General features: G+C 31.2%; 3 protein-coding genes and 1 non-coding gene across 4 annotated transcripts; 1 reads left to right on the forward strand and 3 right to left on the reverse strand.

The window, feature by feature from the left end:
• The first annotated feature begins 428 nt into the window (after window positions 1-428).
• Window positions 429-3,233, forward strand: LOC107927816 (ubiquitin-like domain-containing CTD phosphatase). Its single transcript, XM_016858941.2, has 7 exons — window positions 429-940; window positions 1,153-1,297; window positions 1,770-1,884; window positions 1,975-2,038; window positions 2,308-2,473; window positions 2,574-2,875; window positions 3,002-3,233. The coding sequence occupies exons 1-6, from the start codon at window positions 672-674 to the stop codon at window positions 2,817-2,819; spliced, it is 1,005 nt and encodes a 334-aa protein (XP_016714430.1). The 5' UTR covers window positions 429-671; the 3' UTR covers window positions 2,820-2,875; window positions 3,002-3,233.
• A 996-nt stretch (window positions 3,234-4,229) lies between these two features.
• Window positions 4,230-6,149, reverse strand: LOC107927825 (50S ribosomal protein L30). Its single transcript, XM_016858949.2, has 3 exons — window positions 5,992-6,149; window positions 4,643-4,844; window positions 4,230-4,550 (listed from the first exon to the last, which is right to left on the reverse strand). Exons 2-3 carry the CDS (start codon window positions 4,832-4,834, stop codon window positions 4,416-4,418), a joined length of 327 nt encoding a protein of 108 aa, XP_016714438.1. The 5' UTR covers window positions 4,835-4,844; window positions 5,992-6,149; the 3' UTR covers window positions 4,230-4,415.
• Window positions 6,150-7,117: 968 nt separating this feature from the next.
• On the reverse strand, window positions 7,118-11,977 carry LOC107928001 (uncharacterized protein At4g06598). The gene is made up of 5 exons (XM_016859155.2): window positions 11,780-11,977; window positions 9,750-10,469; window positions 8,896-8,971; window positions 8,665-8,791; window positions 7,118-7,744 (listed from the first exon to the last, which is right to left on the reverse strand). Exons 2-5 carry the CDS (start codon window positions 10,448-10,450, stop codon window positions 7,536-7,538), a joined length of 1,113 nt encoding a protein of 370 aa, XP_016714644.1. The 5' UTR covers window positions 10,451-10,469; window positions 11,780-11,977; the 3' UTR covers window positions 7,118-7,535.
• Window positions 11,978-17,220: 5,243 nt separating this feature from the next.
• On the reverse strand, window positions 17,221-17,294 carry TRNAR-UCG (transfer RNA arginine (anticodon UCG)). Its single transcript has one exon. It is a non-coding gene; the product is annotated as a tRNA-Arg (tRNA).
• Window positions 17,295-18,547: the final 1,253 nt, after the last annotated feature.

Raw genomic sequence — 18,547 nt, forward strand, 5'->3', positions numbered from 1 at the left:
AATTGATTATATCATAAATAGAGTGGCAAAAAACTTGTATTAGTTGATAGAAATCTCGAATTCAATACTTGAACAACCCTTATGTAGAAAAATGATCCCTCTATTTTTATAATGTTATTAGCATGTCCAAATTAATAACAATGACATTATTATTTTTTACTATTATTCAGTATACTTAATGTTACGTAAAAATCTAATTAACTATGTTCAACTAATAATAAATTTATATGTCACTAGAATACTTCAAATTACTTTCGTAAGTCACGTGGTTACTAATAATTAGACTTAGTAATAACATTATAAAAATACAGACCAAATTGCATCAAATATAAGCAAAGGGATCAAATCTCAAATTTCAGACTAGTAAAGGACTAAAATAGAATTAAACCCATACAAATATAGCTTACCCAACAGGCTCAGCTCCAATTGAAGAAAAAAAGGTAAAAATTTAGGGTTTACTTAGACCTATGGGCCATCTTTTACCCAATATAGAAAAAAGCTCAAAGAAGCTTGTGGTGATCCAAAAAAAAAATGGAATTGATCCATGACCCATAATTGTTTTCACTATCAAATTTGTTTGGGTTCTTTATATGAAGGGCAATTGCTTCATCTACAGTAGAAACTGAGATTCCTTTGTCGTTTGGTTTACTAATTAAACAAAAAAAAGGGAAATGGCCGCCGACGCCGCTGCCACTGCATCGTCTTCGGTGACAGAGGAGGAGCTGACCTTGACAGTAAAATGGAGCGGGAAAGAGTACACGGTTCGAGTTTGTGGAGATGACTCAGTAGCCGAGTTGAAACGAAGGATCTGTGAAATGACGAACGTTTTACCCCAAAGGCAAAAGCTTCTTTATCCTAAGATCGGAAATAAGCTCTCGGATGACTCCCTTTTGCTCTCTCAGATCCCCCTTAAGTCTTCTCTTAAGATGACCATGATTGGGTACTCTCTAATTTGGGTTCTTTTGTTTTTTGAATGCCATTTTATGGGAATTTTTAGCTGTTTTGAACTATTAAATTCTTATAATCTTAGGTTTTTTGAAACATGTCATTGTAGAAAATCATTAATCTTTGCATTGACGAATGTGGCTTTATATGATGGTGTAAATAATATTAATTTCAATTGTTCTTCTTCTTGTTGTTATGAATATGTAGAACTGTTGAAGATGATATAATCGTCGATCCAGTCGAGGCACCGGAGATTATCGATGATTTTGAACTTGGGCAAGATGAAGCTGTTGATATTAAAGATAAAGAGGTTAACAAGCAGAAATTGAAGAGACGTATAGATCAATACAAGGTTAGAGTCTCTTCTTTTCATACATCATACATCATGTATATGAACCTTTTTTTCATTCCTCTTATTATAACTGCTTTTCACTAATCATGGTTGTACATATGTATTACTCGAGACCTAGTAGTTATGAACCCTAAACCCTATATTGCGGCTTTTTAAACACTCTTCTTTGCATAAAAGTTAATGATTTGTTCTTGTCTTGTTTACATCTAAAGTGTTGATTGTGAAAGAAATAATACGAAATTTGCTTTGCTGAATTGAAAAAGTTATCATACATTGTTAGGTTTGATTCTATTGAGGGTTTAGATAACTCCTCTTATTATAATTGCGGTTTCACTAATCATGGTTGTGCGTATGTATTTCTCATTTACTTGAGATCGAGTAGTTAGGAACCCTAAACCCTTTATTGTGTCTTTTTAAACACTCTTCTTTGCATACAAGTTAATGATTTGTTCTTTGTCTTGTTTACATATAGATCGAACTAAAAGCTCCATGCCGTAAAGGAAAGAAACTGCTTGTTTTGGATATAGACTATACTTTATTCGATCATCGATCATCTGCTGAGAATCCACTTCAACTTATGCGACCTTGTAAGTCTACTGTCTTTTAATTTGAATTTATGCGTTCGGTATGTTTTGGTAGGTGCTAATGCTGAAGATAACCTTTTTTTCTTTTGGCAGATCTTCATGAGTTTCTAACAGCTGCTTATGCTGAGTACGATATTATGATTTGGTCTGCGACCAGGTGAGTCATATTCCCATAGCCATCTTAAATTTTATCGTCAACCCGTAGCTTACACGAGTATGTTAGTTTACTTTCTCAGTTGTTTTTGATGTTTTGAAGAGTCATATTCCCATAACCGTTTTTGGATATGCATTTGATGCGAATGTTGGACAGTTATTTCTAGAAAAAACGAAGAATTCGAACAACATAAAGATGCATGTTGTAAATTTTCTTTGCATATAGTCTGGCTTTCTCGGGTTTCTAAAGCTTACATTTGTATCTCTCTCCAGCATGAAATGGGTTGAATTGAAGATGGGACAACTCGGGGTACTAAATAACCCGAACTACAAAATTACGGCCCTTCTAGACCATTTAGCAATGATCACTGTTCAATCGGATTCTCGTGGACTCTTTGATTGCAAACCACTTGGTTTAATTTGGGCAAAGTTTCCTGAGGTACATAAAAAAACCAAAGTTGCTCTTGTTTTTGCTTCATTAGATTGGTATGCCCAAACGAAAATCGCAGACTGATGTATGGTTTCTTTTACGTATTCAGTTTTACAGTTCGAAAAACACTATAATGTTTGACGATCTCCGAAGAAATTTCGTGATGAACCCGCAGAACGGTTTGACAATTAAGCCATTCCGAAAAGCTCATGCCAACCGGGACACCGATCAAGAGCTTGTAAAACTCACTCGATACTTGTTAGCCATTGCAGAACTCGATGACTTGAGTGCTCTTGATCATAGTAATTGGCAGTTATTCACCGACGACAATGTCAAAAGACGCAGGCATGCATGACCGACATTGACAGGCACAGAAGTTCAATGTGTTAATAATCATGTTCACTTTTTAAGGTAAATATTATTATCTGGCACCATTTCTGCAAAACCTTACGTTTCCTCCCCTTCTAGGTATAAATAATCGTTGCTTTGAGCGCAAGGTTTCTTAACATCACTAACAGATGTCCCCATCTTTTTCAGGGGTTGCGAGCATTCGAGCAGTGACACCGGCAAATGCTAGCCTTTGCTACACCTCGACGAAGGCGTAACAGCAACTTGAGCTCATGGATATCAATTTATTCGGCATTAATCCATCTTTTCCATACATATATATATGTATATATGTATGTATGTATAATGTCTTTTCTTTGTTAAGAAACCCTAAACTGGATCAATCGTTATTACTCAATTTAACCTATGGCAGTTTGAGTGAGTGGCTTGTTTTTATTAATGTATCCTTAGCTGAACTTAGTTGTGATTACAGTCCAAATTTAATCGGTTATGAAAAGAAAAAAGGATAAATATAATAAACTTTGATCTAACATGTAATGCCATTCATGAATTAAATATTAGAATCGATTATTTTTTGGACCTAGCTTAATTTGTCAAAAAGGGTAAACTCCTTTAAATATTTCTAAAACGAATTAAATATTGGTTAATTTTGGTCATAATTGAAAAAATATATATGGTAAATTATAGTAAAAAAAGTTGGTTAACTTTTGTCATATCGTTAATTCTGGCATGATTAAATGATGTAAAATTAATTTAAGATATGGCATATTTTAAGGAATTATTTAAAATAAGGATAAATATTAAAATTATACATTTAATTTGATTTAATGTAAATTTTGATATATAAATTTTGATTTAAAGTAATATTTTTATTGTAATTTAAATATATACATGAAATTTAAATTTAGATTTGGATTACATTTAAAAAGATAAAAAAAGTAATTTATTTTTATATTAGATAAATATAATCATTTGAGTATCCAATATGTAAATATAAAATGATGGTATCCTAATAATGATGTTATTTGCTTGTGAAAATAGAATCAAATCAAGATGCCATGTATAAAATTACACAAAATCAAAATCAAAATTAAAATTCATATACAATATTGCACGTTGGACCAAAGTTCACATATAATTTTAAAATTTTATCACTTTAAAATATTTTATTTTAAGTGATGTAGTAGGTACGCTTATACCATTGTAACTCTTTAAGTCGTTAAATTTAACCCAAGGCTCATTTTAGAGCTTTCGTGCTTATTTTGAAAGTAAAGGGATCAAAATGCAGTCCACTCTATAGAGCACTTTTACAAGCAAATTACTATATATTTATATATACAAGAAAGCCAAAAGTAGAACTACTCAATCACAAGAGCATAAAACATACAATTTCAAACATCAAAATCTTCTAAGAATCTATGATAAAAAGGACTAAATATAATCACCATGCATGAAAAACACAAAGAGTTCAATACATTGTTATTTCGAGTTCACCATTTTTACTCCGATTATTTTCTTCAAACATACAGAAAATGTCGAAAAAACCCGAACAATCCCTACTAAAACAGAGGTTCAAAAACTTACTATTCTCGTCTTTATAAGGCTACTTAGTGGAGTCAGTTGCAGAAGCCAAGAGATGATTAATGACGATAGGGGGAAGTAGAGCTCGGTGTTTGGCTTCATTCTCTTTGCGTGCCTTGAACATTTCTTCTGTCTCAACAACAACCAACCTTTTCACCTACGCATAAAATGCCTCAGATAAAAATCCCTAAACTCAGGAAAAAAAAACATAAAGGGCAAAAATCAATTAAGGGGTCTATATAGCAATACCTGCTGAAGCATTCCCCGGACAGTGGGAGTGTTCCAACGCATGACAGTGCGGTTACATTTCCGTAACCTTAGTGCCTCTAAGGTGCGCCTATGAAGCCTTCGTGTGCCAGGAATTCCCCTCACAAGGGTTATATAGAGGTTCGGGCTCCATGCAACAGGAACACTTGCTTTGAACTTATTGAAAGCACTCATTTCTTCCCCACTGCACTAACCACAACAGAATTGGTAATGACAGAGTTCCAATTTTAAATTACCAAATAGAACATCATCACATTTGAAATACTTTGTATTTGCTTTAACCATTACAAGAAATCAATTATTTTTACTTAAACAAACAGATAACATTGTCAATATCGTGATGAACTTCACAAATATCCCCTATTGTATTCATTAAACCCTAAACCCTGTTTTTTTTTTTTATAACCAAGGTATCCGCCACGAGTGGGAGTGACTAATCCCTTCGCTGCAGGTGCTCTTCGAAGAGATAAATAGTTAATCATGAAATATGACTCATTCTCATGAGGGGGGATTGATCCCTCGACCACATGGTTAAAGGATGACGTGAGCAACCATGATATCACACTTCATTATTAACTCTAAAACCTATTTTAAACCATCATCACATTTGAAATATTTGGTATTTGCTGTAACCATTACAAGTAAATCAATCATTTTTACGTAAACAAATGGATAAGATAACCAATATCATGATGAACTTCAATATCATGATGAACTTCACAAATATCCTCTACTGACTCTAGATCCTAAACCCTAAACCACTACATTTTTACTTAAACAAACAGATAAGGTAATCAATATAATGATGAACTTCACAAAATATCCCCCTATGGTATTCATGAAAACCCTAGACCCCAAATACTAAACCTTAATCGAACCAAACAGGCCTTAATCCACATATATTTCATACATGAACCCTCCTCCAATCATATCCTTCTTAATCTTACCACACATCCATCTTTAACTTTTACATCTCCACTACGGTCATTCACTAACAGTCATATCACAGATAATACTGTAGTTTCTAATCACCGAGTTCCGGGGTTTCAAGTAGCAGCGGCGTAGCAATGTCGCCGCCGCTATTTCGCTGCGGCGGACAAAGACCTCAATAGCAGCGATCGCCGCCGCAAATAAGCAGTTTAACCGAAAATAACAGACATAAACCGATAGCTTTTAAAAAAAATTCTCCTTCAACAGAGAGAGAGTAACAAGCAGTAGGATTGAAAACAGAAAATCAAATAAAGCAGACTGATGCGGAGGCAGAAACCAGAATTACTCAAAATCTGATGACTCAAGTAGAAATCGATCTCCAATTAGGGTTTCAAGATTACCTTTATTTAAATTACTGGTCCGCCGGAAATCTGAAGGCAAAAGAGGGCTTGGGTGAGGCACCGCCGCACTGGAGGAGGAGGAGGAGAGGAATGAAGAGAGATTTAGTGTGGACCGGGAATTTCAAAGGAAATTCTAGGGAAAAAAGTATGGGTTAATTCACCATTTGACCCCTAAATTATATTGTTTTTTTATTTGATTTTGAACTTTTTTAGGTCTCATTTTGGATAAATTATTTTATGGACCCTCCTAACCACATCATCCATAGTCCCTTTCTAATTATTTAATGACATTTCAATAATTTTTCCATATCATTAATATATAATTTGATAATATTTTTATTATAAACCCTAAATCCTAAAAGTTCATTATCTATAAAATAATTTCTCCTCATTTTGACATTGAACTATAATTTTCATCCTATTTTACTTTTAAAAAAATTATTGACATGTTTAGGTAAAAATGATAAAATAGTATGATCCAAGAATTAAATCACAACTCAAGTAAAAAAGAAGAAGTTAATATATAATTTTATTTGGATAAAACACTAAACCATTTAAGTACAAGTTAAAATTTATATTAATTTATGATTTTATATTAAAATTTGGGTGAAGTTTTTATTTTTTATTTTTATATTTTAACAGGTTTATATTTACAATTATATAACATATAATATAACGTGTATACTTAATAATAGAAAATGCCCATCATGACTTCGAGGTAAAAAATAATAAAATACATTTTAATATTGTAGTATACAAATTTTTTTAGTAAATTTTCGACTAATATTATTGAAAAAACTTAAATTTGATTCAACAATTATTAAATTGAACTTAAATAATTTAAACTATTAATCGAACCAAGTTAAAATTCAAGAATCGTAATACTTTCGCTAACTAAATATATTGATGATCAACTCAAGCTTGGTCCCAAATTTCGAATTGAGCTCAAGGTCATACTGGCCAACTTGATTAAAATGAGAAAAATTGCATTTTTGATCTCTTTTAAAAATTAAAAATTCAATTTACATCCTTTTAGCACAAAATTTTAGCTTTGATCCTCCGAAACCTTACACAAAATTCCCAATTTTGCCACGTGACAAGTGCTAATATGTATATGAGAGGAAAGTAGAAGGAAGAAAAACATGGATTTTCATTAAAAGCATTGTACAAGAAATATTCTTTTCCTACCATTTATGCATTTTATAAATAATGCACATCCAAACAACCTAAGGTGACTAACTCGAAAGTGGAGGACATCACATTTCTGTATCATATTTAACCACTAATGAAACAGACAAGAGGGAGTTAAACACGGAACCTGTTCTTATGTTGTTTTTTACCACCTCAGATAAATCATATGCCCTGAAATCGAGTTTTTCTAGCAAGGACTTACCAGGTGCATATCAAGGATATTCATCGGTTGGAAGAACCGAAAAAGGGAAAAATAAAGACAAGGAAGAGAGAGGGGGTTACCAAGAACAGGATGAACTTGGCTTTATCCGAGCACTATGGAAAACATGGCGGTTCCGGCTAATTTTAAATGTTCAAATGCGGAGTGGACCCGTTACAGGAGTACTACCAGAATTGGCATCTTTATGATTAAGAGAGAGGTTTGCAAATTGAGAATCGAGATCTCTACTGCTAGAGCGTCGATGGGTAGATGATAGCTGCTGTTGTTGTTGCGGTTGATTTTGCTGCTGCTGATACAAGGCTCGTAGCCTACTGAGCTCCCTCTCCAATACTTCCTGCTCAACTGTATCACAGTGATTGCATAATTTAGATTTTAATCGATTAAAATAATTATTGTTAATCACAAGACAGATCAATACTGGTCCCCTAGACACATCGGCAGTTTTCTACATACTTATTCATGCTTTCGGAATATCCAATGCATTATCAAGGAACCCCAGCTCCCAAGACACAAGGCATGGACCACAACATCCTATTTTCCCCCTAAAAACGAAAGAAACACAAATAAATGTGGCTCAACCGTCAGTCAATACCTAGCTAGACACCTTCCTTACTAAGTACAGCAAGATATTTCTACGTTTTATTAGTGTAACAAACAAAATCGTGACCAAAGAAACCGGCACTGTCTTGTAAAGATTTCGCCGTATGTTTTCTTCCTTCTTACCAACCATTTTAGAACATGACAAGAAACTTCACTTTGTCTTACCAACACTTTCTAACCATCTCAAACCCAAATCTCCAGTCATTTTTTTGGTCAAAGTTCCTCTCACCTATGCTAATTTTTCTTTACAAGCAACTTAATCGGCAACCTATAGATTATAAAAGGGATAAGGTAACATTTAGTCCGTGAACTTAACAACTTTACCAACTTGGTCCTTGAATTTTTTTTGGTAGGCATTAGTCCTAAAACTTGGCAAGTTTTCCCAATTTTGATCCCTGTGATGATATGGCATTCTAATATTAGGTGATGATGTGGCATAACATCAGAGAGACCAAAACTGGGAAAAGTTGCTAAGTTCAAGAACTAAATGTTGCTTTATACCATTATAAAATTTGAAAGGGATCTATCACCCCAATGATTCAAATACATATAGGTCCAAACTACGGACTAATTATAAAGGTAGATAACAAGTTAATATGCAATATGTAATTCAGAAAAACAGCATAAAATCGTAGAATTAGAGTTCATAGGTTAGAACATACAATGTTTGATAACTTTCTCCTGAGCTAAACCCTCTAAGCGTTGCTTAAGAGCTTTGTTCTCCATGCTAAGAATAAGATTCTGCTGGTTGAGAAATTCAAGCTCAGCTGAAACTTCAGACCCTTCTGCCTGTTAATAAGAAACACATGTAGCACTTCATAGTAAAGCGTACTGTTTTTTAACTTCAAGTCAATTTTAAAACGCTTCTATTTGGATTTTGGACTAATACTTGCCTGCAAAGCTTGTACATTTCTTTCTAGCTCAGCTATGTACTGAAGTTTACGCACTCTTGACCGTTGCGCAAATTGCCTGCAATGGACAGTAACAAAGTACTCAAATATAATACTTTCTACCAATGTAGAGCATGCGCATTGGCACAATAAACCATATATGAATTTTAATAAGAAAAATCCAAGAACCATACAGCAAAAAATAGATCAGAGTCGCAAGTTAATAAAAAAAAAATCAACTGAATAAACAGCAGGTGCAACAAAGTAAGAAATTTGAAGAAAGAAAAAAAAGAATGAAATTGAAATGTGATTCCATTTAGAAACAGAAGAAAACATAACAATATCTACTAGTATTATCCTTTTTTATTTTTGTATGCAGGAGGAACCTACGAAACAAACTAAAGACAAGCACCAGCATGCTCCATAACATGATAACCAAAGAGGTTTCCAGGAAACCAGAATCAAATGTCTGTTCTGTGGCTGAAATTTTCCAGCCAAAGAACCAGAGGTACAAAAAGGCCAAAAATGCATAAAACTAGTAGAAAGTGAATGCAACCACAAGACCAGCTGACATTTGACAAGCACCTTCTCAATATGACCATTATAAACAAAAAAATTAATTAATTACTAACAAGTAGCAATATTAGCAACAGTAAAGGCAATTGCAAGCATTCCTGGAGCTCATAAAATGTAACTTGTAAAAGATATTGCTAATAGTGTGAGATTTGGATCAAAGTATGCACATGCAGAAAGTAACAAACAGGATGACACAACCAGGAACTTTAATGTTCATCATGTTGCTTCGACATAATAATTCCATTATCCCAACAATTGGAACAATAAGATAGGCAACTCACTGCTTGGCACGTTTACTATCCCCATCACATGCAGAAGATTTAGTGAGAGAATTATCCTTTTTCTCAGAAGAAGCTTTTGCATCAGGAGGAGCAGATTCAGCAGAATCTTGTTTTTCACTTGCAGTTGAGAGAGCACCCTCTAGTTCTCGTGGTGCACATGATGATCTTAAACTCTGAAGAAAGGTATTTTCTCTGAGAGAAGGAAGCCTGCTTGGATGAGTAATAACATTCAAAGATGAATCCCATGCCCTATTTTGCTTTATCAAGTTCACATCACTGTAGAGAGAAGAAAGCCTAGCATCTTTAGATGCCCAAGATGGTGTGTTAATCATATTTTGATATCTGAACTCATCTTGAGCTGCATAATCTAGGTTAGGAGCACTAGATGCATCAATATATGCAAAAGAGTCACTTGAAGAACGTCGATGACCTCCTCTGCGCACAGGAGTCTCTGGTTCATTAAGGAGATCGTCAAGCCAAGAAGGCTGTTCCTCCATTCGGAGGCTTTCGGAGGAAGTGCGTTGGTGATGTATATTTCCTTCTCTAGGCTTTTGAACTGCTTTTGACCCAATAACACTGTTAGGGATATAATCAGTATATGCTGGGGAAACAGTGGGAAATGGACTTTTCGGAGGGAGTAAAGCATGCTTTCCAGAAACCATAAAGTTCCTTATGTTTGTTGAACCTTTAGAATTTGCCATGGCCAACAACCTCCCGTTCCTGCAAAGAGCGTAGGAGAGACAAATCACAAAATTAATTAGTCATGAAAAGAAGAAAGGCAAACATGAAGGTCCCACAAAAAGGATAAAGAAAAAAGAAGAAAACTGCAGTAACATTTTCACAAACCAAGAAACTATAAGCCCTCCATTCAACGAGAAAATCAGATCACATATTGGTATCATGCATCAAACCTACTGTTACATAGCATATCAGATACGAAACATAAAAACATCCATGTCCCAAAGACAGCATATGCAAAGCAGAGAAACCATGCAAAAAGGACCACCATGAATACTATTAGAAATCTCCCTATCTCCATGGAATACCCTTGTCATCAACGCCTATTTTATTGAGTGGTAAGGAGCTCAATGCACTCCCGGTTCCGACCTGACTCGATCCCAAATTTAGTTGGGACCTAATATATCAAACACTGGGGTCTCAAACAAAAAAAAAAAAAATTTAAATGCCCTTGTTGATGTGTAAATTATATTCAGATCATTTTCAAAAGTGTTCACTGTTCTCATAGCACTGTAGCAAAGATCAATTTAAAAAAAAAAAAAGCGTACTTTCACCAGGAAGTAAACCCTTAATTTGCATGGCCCAAAATAAATTATAAAAAAAAACATACAAACAACATAAAAAGAAGAAATATCACCACAAATGCATATCCTCCCCCTTGAAATAGCCGCAGATAATACAGCAAACAGATCAAGACAATCCTCACAAAAAACCTCTAAACGTTAACAGTTTAATTCGTTGCCTTAAATGACACTCTTCAATTTATTCCAAAAAAACTTGAAAAAATTCAAAAACAAAAAACAAAATCTCTCTAAATTAACTTAGAATAACGTTTCGGGCACTATTTATAGCTTCTCATTCCGAACATTAAAAGAAAATTAATTAAATTGTGTTCTAAAAATAAATATAATAATAAATGACAAATAACGTTAGCTAAAACTAAGTGAAAATCCAAATACTGAAAGCTCTTGATTCTTTCGATTTTCCACGATTCCTCAGCAACCAAAAACATCATAATATCAATATGAATAAATATGAAATTATAAAAAAAAGGAAAGAAAAGGCCTAAGAACTGAGATTAGGTATTAAAAAAATGGAAATCATACAATGTAAGAGATGAACAAAAAAAAAACTAAAAATACATATATTCGAAGATTTAACAGAGGAAGATTGATTTCTTGAAGTTAAGAAGAAAAAAAAAGGAAAACAAATAACAAATAAAAGATTATTTTATGTTAAATTACAAAAATTACAAAAAAAAAAAATCACGACAACAAAAATGAAGAACTTACCTTTCAGAAATTGAAGAACTGAGATTTGAAATCCAATGTTTCTAAATCGAAAGTTAATTATTTCCTACTATTTTTTTTCCTTCTTTTTCAGTTTTTTCTTTTCTTTTTTGAAGGCGTTTTCTCCCTACTCTGTACTTTTATTTCTATTTCCCCCCTCTCTCTCTCTGCGTTGAAGACTGGGAGTGGGAATCAGGGACTATACTAAAAAAACATAGAATCTGAAACAAATTAGCAAAAAAGAAATATTTTTTACATTTTAACCCCTTTAAAATACTAATATTATATACTAGCCCTGGCGAATTCTTTTGATTTTAAAATGTTTGTTAATGATTTTGTTTTTAGTTATTTACATACTTCTAAATTGTACAATTTTAGTCTAATTATATTTTAGTCCTTATATTAAACTAAAATTTACAGGTCAGTCTTTTTTCTCTTTTGTTAACATATGTTTTACATTTTACTTTTACTATGTTATTAGTAGGTCCGTGCTTATAGCACCATTAGTTGATGACTTTATAAAGTGATGAGGTATTTTTTAAAATAACCTTAAACATTTAGCTTAAATGTAAATAATTATTATCGGTTTATTAAAAAAATATACTCGTTTTTTCACTTCAACGACAAGAACTAATGATTTTATCAATTTAGTAGTGGATTAAATTGTGTCAAACTAAAATAGAATGACAAAATATCAAATTTAAGCATAATAAAGAGGATAAAATCATAATTAGATCATAATATTTATATAATTATGTTATTATCATAAATTATGATGTCTTTTTAAGTCATCTAATTGCTATAATCGGGGACGAAGCCAGACTCTTTTTCTTCAATAGTAGAATTAAATTATATACTTTTTAAAAAGATCTGAACATAATTTTATCATCGTGTTAACTTACAATTTTATAATTTATAGATAGCTTAAACTAATATTTCACCATTTTTGAGACGGCTTAATTTAAGTTATAAATTTTTAGGGCAAAACATAATTTTACTTTTACATTAAGTTACAAATTTATAATATTTATTTCACCGTTTTAAGGTCAAGGTCCTTACGTACCCCTAACATCGTTGCTAGATACGATTATGGCATTTTATTAATTTGTTGTATAAGAAAAGATGTTATTATATTTTATACACAATTTAGCCTCTAAAATTTCTATTGTCTCGTACGGGTATTTAAATTTTTATTTTCGTCTTAGATTACTTTTTAAAAATATTACCAATAAGAATGTGTTGCATGGTGCATTCTTATTGGATATTAAAATGAAATTACAAGATCGATTTTCTGACAAATAATGGAATTACAAATTAATATATGATAAAATTACACTTTGACCTTTTAAAAATGAAAAAAAATATTTTTAATCTCTTAAACATGATAAAATTATATTTTAATCTCTAAAAAATTTACAATTAAATCTCGACCCAATGTAGATTAAGCCCAATATTAACAAGTAAAGATTTGCATTTTTTTTTTGTTATTTTTTAAAAAATGTGTCATAAATTCTTATACTTTTCGTAAAATTTAGAATTTAGTCCTACTTTTCAAATTTCAATACTTATATCTAACTGTTAATAATGTTAAAATTATTTTGTTAAATTCAGATTCATTATAACATCGTTTTTTTAATTACATTGCTACCTATTGAGTTTTTCTTATTAAATTTCAAAATGTCATGTCAATAAATTTTAACAAAAAACTATCAGTGTTAACATGGACTCGAATTTTAAAATCTGAAATGTAGAGGGACCAAAATTCTAAAAATAAAAGTATAGGAACTGAATTATAGTTTTACGAAAAGTACGGGGACCTACTGCATATTTTAACCTTAATTAGGGGGGTGTTCAAGAAAAAAGGTTGGATTTAGTCAATAATGAGTTGGGAAGTGAGTTTATTACACGTAAAGTGAATGGGCAATGCGGTGCAACTTGTTTTTAAATCATTATTAATATATCAATGCGTGATGAGAAAAAAAAGTGTCACAAAAAATAAAACAAAAGAAAGATGAAAGAAAGTGCACAAAGGAAGAAAGCCAACCAAACTCCAACAACATCAAAAAAAGCACACAAAGGCAGAATAATTTTCGGGTAAATTCGGTGTAAGGTTACTAAACTACTAGTAAATTTATGTTATAGTCGTTCAACTTTAAAAAGTTATAAAATGGTCATTAAATTATTCAGAAGTTTTCATTTAAGTTACTGAACTATTTGAAAGTTTTTATTTAAGTCATTAGGTATTTGAAAGCTTTTTTGTTAAAGCCTGGTTGGTGAGCTCCAAGCAAGATTCGATGACCAGTATAGTGGATTAGTGCCCATCAATGAGTAGAATAACATACCTTAGATCCAAATTGACCTGACAGTAAGTGTCAGAGATTAGAGAAAAAAAGTGTTTGAATTTTGGTTCCTAAACTTATGTTGTTCAAAGCTATTTCATTAAAAAAAAAGTGAGTTGTAGAAGAGAATAGAGAATAGAAAGGAGAGCTATCGGTTGGTGCAGGCGGTGCAAACAAGGAAGGTCATATAATAACGATTGTAACAATCGAGTGACTTAAATGTAAACTTTCAAATAGTTTAATGACCATTTTGTAACTTTTTAAAGTTAGGTGATCAAAATGTAAATAAACCAACAGTTTAGTGACATTAGGTGTAATTTATCCCAATTTTTATATGTATTCATGTACATATATTTATATCGAAAGGAAATTACAATTTTAAATGAAAAAAAGTAAAAAAAAACTTATATTTTAAAATGAAAAATACAATATTGAAAGAAATAAAATTAAATCAATTATTAAACCGGTTAAATCTTCTATTTTTAATTTAATTGATTTAACCGATTCAACCAATTGATTTAATAAATTGCTTTGATGTAAAAATGTTAGGTACAGTAACCGTCAACCTCTTAATATAGTGATGAGATAATACGCTGTATGGCAAGAAAATTGGTTATCATACCTTCCTGGTTTTTTACAATTTCGATATAGAGTAAATCGGCCCCTTTAAAAAAAGTTGAAGTATTTTAATCATTGTCAAATTCAAAAGTGAGGACAATTAATCAAAACGTTAATGTTTTCATGAATTGTACGTAATTTTGATTGATATAGTAATAAACTTAGCCCTTAAAAATTACATATTCTATCAATCTAGTCTCGATTTAATAAATCTAACCCGCAACATTTTTTATTTTTTTGTCAAATTAGTCTTGATTTAACGAATTTATCCTGCAACATTTACACATTTAGTTAAGTCAAAATCAAATTGATAGAATGCGTAAACTTTGAGGTACCAATCAAAATTATATACAATTGATGGAAAAAAAAATAACATCACAAATAATTACTGTTAGTTGCCCACTTTCGAAATAGATATGAATTAAATTGCTCTGATTTTTTAGAGGAACTAATTTGCTCAAAATCAAAATTAAGAGGAATCGAAAAGATCTTTAGATTTAATCGAAGTCTAATATATTTACAATATATTGGCAGGTTTCAAACAAACAAACAAAATTGTAATTTAAAATTTTCCCCATAAAATTTCCATTATACCTTATAATATTTTAAAAAAATTAATTATGCCCCCCAAAAATTTAAAAAGTTCTAATTAAGCCTTCCAAAAGTTTTAAAAAATTTAATTAAACCTTCCAATATTTTTTAAAATTTCTCATAATCCTATTAATTTTTTAATTAAACCCCTAAATTTTAAAAATTCCTATTAAACCCCTAATTACTTTTTTTTATAAAATTTAAGTAAATCCCCAAAATTTACTGATGGTCCACCTACCATTCCATTACTAGCAATTTGCCCCATGCCTTTTGTTCTTTCATTGATATTTAAATATTTTATTATTTTTTGGTAACCATTCTTTAATTGATATTTCAAGCAAATAAATAAATAAAAAAAGGTTAAAACCCTTATTCTGCAACAAGTTGCAATCCACAAGATATACTAAAATAGGGAAGAGATCTGACTCTCACTATAACTTTTTACAACCCCACTACTTGCTACTTTTCTCTTTTTAATCCATAATTTATGTTTAATATTAGGTCCATTTCAGCTATTAAACCATATACTTTGCCTAAGTTGTAGATTTGGTATCTGTACTTTAATTTGATCAATTTAGTCCCTATATTTTTTGAATTAGTCAATTTTAGTCCCCATACTTTTTAAATTTTTAACTTTTAGTCCTGACCAAACAATATCATGGTTAAATTTTATTATTAGTCTTATATTATAGTTAAAGTTGTAGATTTAGTGCATATTCTTCAACTGGATCATTATTAGTTACTATATTTTTCAAATTTCAAAATTTTAGTCTTAATGCAAACGGCAGTCGTTAAATCTATTAACTAGATTTTTTGTGAGTAATATGTTTGTCTCATCAAAATTTGAAAAATAGCATAACTTAGTTTAAAGAATTTAATACCTACCAACTTAGGGGGTGAGCATTCGATCAAGTCGAGTTGAATCGAGTCAAAAAATTTCAAGTTAATCGAATTGACAAATATTTTAATAACTTAACTCAATTTGTCTAACTAGCAATACACCCCTTCAACTATTTCATGTATATAAATAATTAGTCCCTCTAAACTTGTTTAAAAGTTGGGTTAAGCCATCAATATCTAAAAGTTTATCCAAAATCACTGATTTTTTAATTTGATTTAATCGATTTATGAATCAATTGATTTTATACTTCTAATCGAACTAATTCTTTAATCAATTTTCAGTTCAATCAATCTATCAAATAACACAATAGAATGAAAAATACTAAAGCTATCCAAAACTAAATAATATATGGTTGAGACAAGAAGGCGAACACTTTCAATGCAGAAAACAACATATGGTTTCCTTGCCCTACAAACATTAAATGCCAATCTATTCATTCGCGTACAAAATTTGGTTTGTCATATAGATGGAAAAAGTGTGTAATATATATAGAGAGAGGAGAGAAAGGGAAACATGAAAACAACATTTCATCTACAGTTTCACTGTCACAAGCAATAACATTAGAAAATCCAGAGAATGGGTTTTGGGTGGTTTTGTATATATATATTTAGACATTAACCTCATTATACATTGTTATTATATCTGCTATTTTTTTATATAATGTCTAGAATTACTCATAGCCCATCTTAACCTTTAAATAGAAGTATAACGTATTTCAATGCATTCAAACTCGTGACCTTTTGTACTGGCAATAATATTGATGTTAATCAAACTAAGATTAACCGAGATATATGTATATATAGTGTTCAATGGCAGCAGCTCCATTTGGTAAGCATAGGAATATAGGGTTTTGGTTTTATGCTGCTAATGAAGACGCAAAGTGCTGTGTGTTAATGGCCTCAGGTAAGGTTGGAAACTAAAAGAAAAACCCAAGTCCAAACATTATATGAAAAAGCAACAGATTTGGGCCTGAAAATAAATAATCAAAAAAATAGCGACCACAGTGGGAGTCGAACCCACGACCTTCTGATCCGAAGTCAGACGCGCTAATCCACTGCGCTATGCGGTCTTGAATGAATTGTTTGACGATCATAGTATATTTCATGGTTACACATTTTGACGTGTTTGTATCTCTACTTTGATACCTACTGTTCAATTTAGTATTGAACTTAACAACTAAATCTATTTTTGTCCCTAAATTTAGATTCTGTCAAGATTTGATGGTGGGACCAATATTTTTTAGATAAAATTGGATTGATCGGTTGAACTAATTGGACCAAGAATAGACTAGTATACTGATCCAAACAAAAGGGTTAAACCAATTGAATCGGAAACTATTTGAAACTGATAAAAATCGAAAACTAAGACAAAAACCAATAGTTGAATAGGTTGAACCAATTTAATTTTTTTTAAATTTCTATAAATTTTTAATTATTGTTGGTCTAGCAATTAAACCGATCAAACTAATTGAATCGAGAATAATCTAGCCAATTCAACTATTGATCCAATTATTAAAACACTATGTGACATTTTAAGATTGTATCATGTCATCTCACATAAAAATTTATATAATCTTTTAAAAATTTCAAGTGATGATGTGGCACAATCGCAAAGTGCCATGTCATCAAAATTTTATACATTTCAAGTTTAAGGACTAAAATAAATTCAATTGTCAAATTCAGGTACGTGGATAAAAAATTATTATTTTTAATAATTTAATCAAAATTTATATAATTAACCCAACTGAATTAATTTAATAATAATGACCACCAACCAATGTTTTGAGGTTCATGGCATAGGTCGGCTGAGCTACTCAAGCTGTAATATTTTGTTCTGCAAAGACATTGTTTTCAGTTGTAAAAACAAGCATTTATGACCATAAAAATATCTATAAGTATTTATTTTACTGTCAAATGTATTATCTCTTTATGTTTTTTTTAACCAAATAATGGATGTATTAAAACGTATAAATTAAAAATATTAATGAAAATCACATAATTAGGTGAGATGGTACGATTTTTTTCTACTTTAATCGGTGGTTGAAGGTTTGATCCTTACTTTGAGTATAGAGCAATTTTAAAACTCGTAATTTGCATCTATCTCCTTCTGGACTCACTCCAATGGATGCATTGAGAATTTTTTTTTTATAGATTTTCCCTTTTAAGTTGTCCACAAATATGGTTTTCGTATTAATAAACTACGTCCAACACATACTAATAATAATCATATATAAATTAAAAAATAAAAAAATCTCTTACTTCCAAATTTTTTAGATTAAAAAACTCAAAAAATAGCTAATTGAGTCTTAACTCGATTGATATG

Source organism: Gossypium hirsutum, chromosome A03, assembly GCF_007990345.1.
Source record: "Gossypium hirsutum isolate 1008001.06 chromosome A03, Gossypium_hirsutum_v2.1, whole genome shotgun sequence".
Taxonomy (NCBI): Eukaryota; Viridiplantae; Streptophyta; class Magnoliopsida; order Malvales; family Malvaceae; genus Gossypium; species Gossypium hirsutum.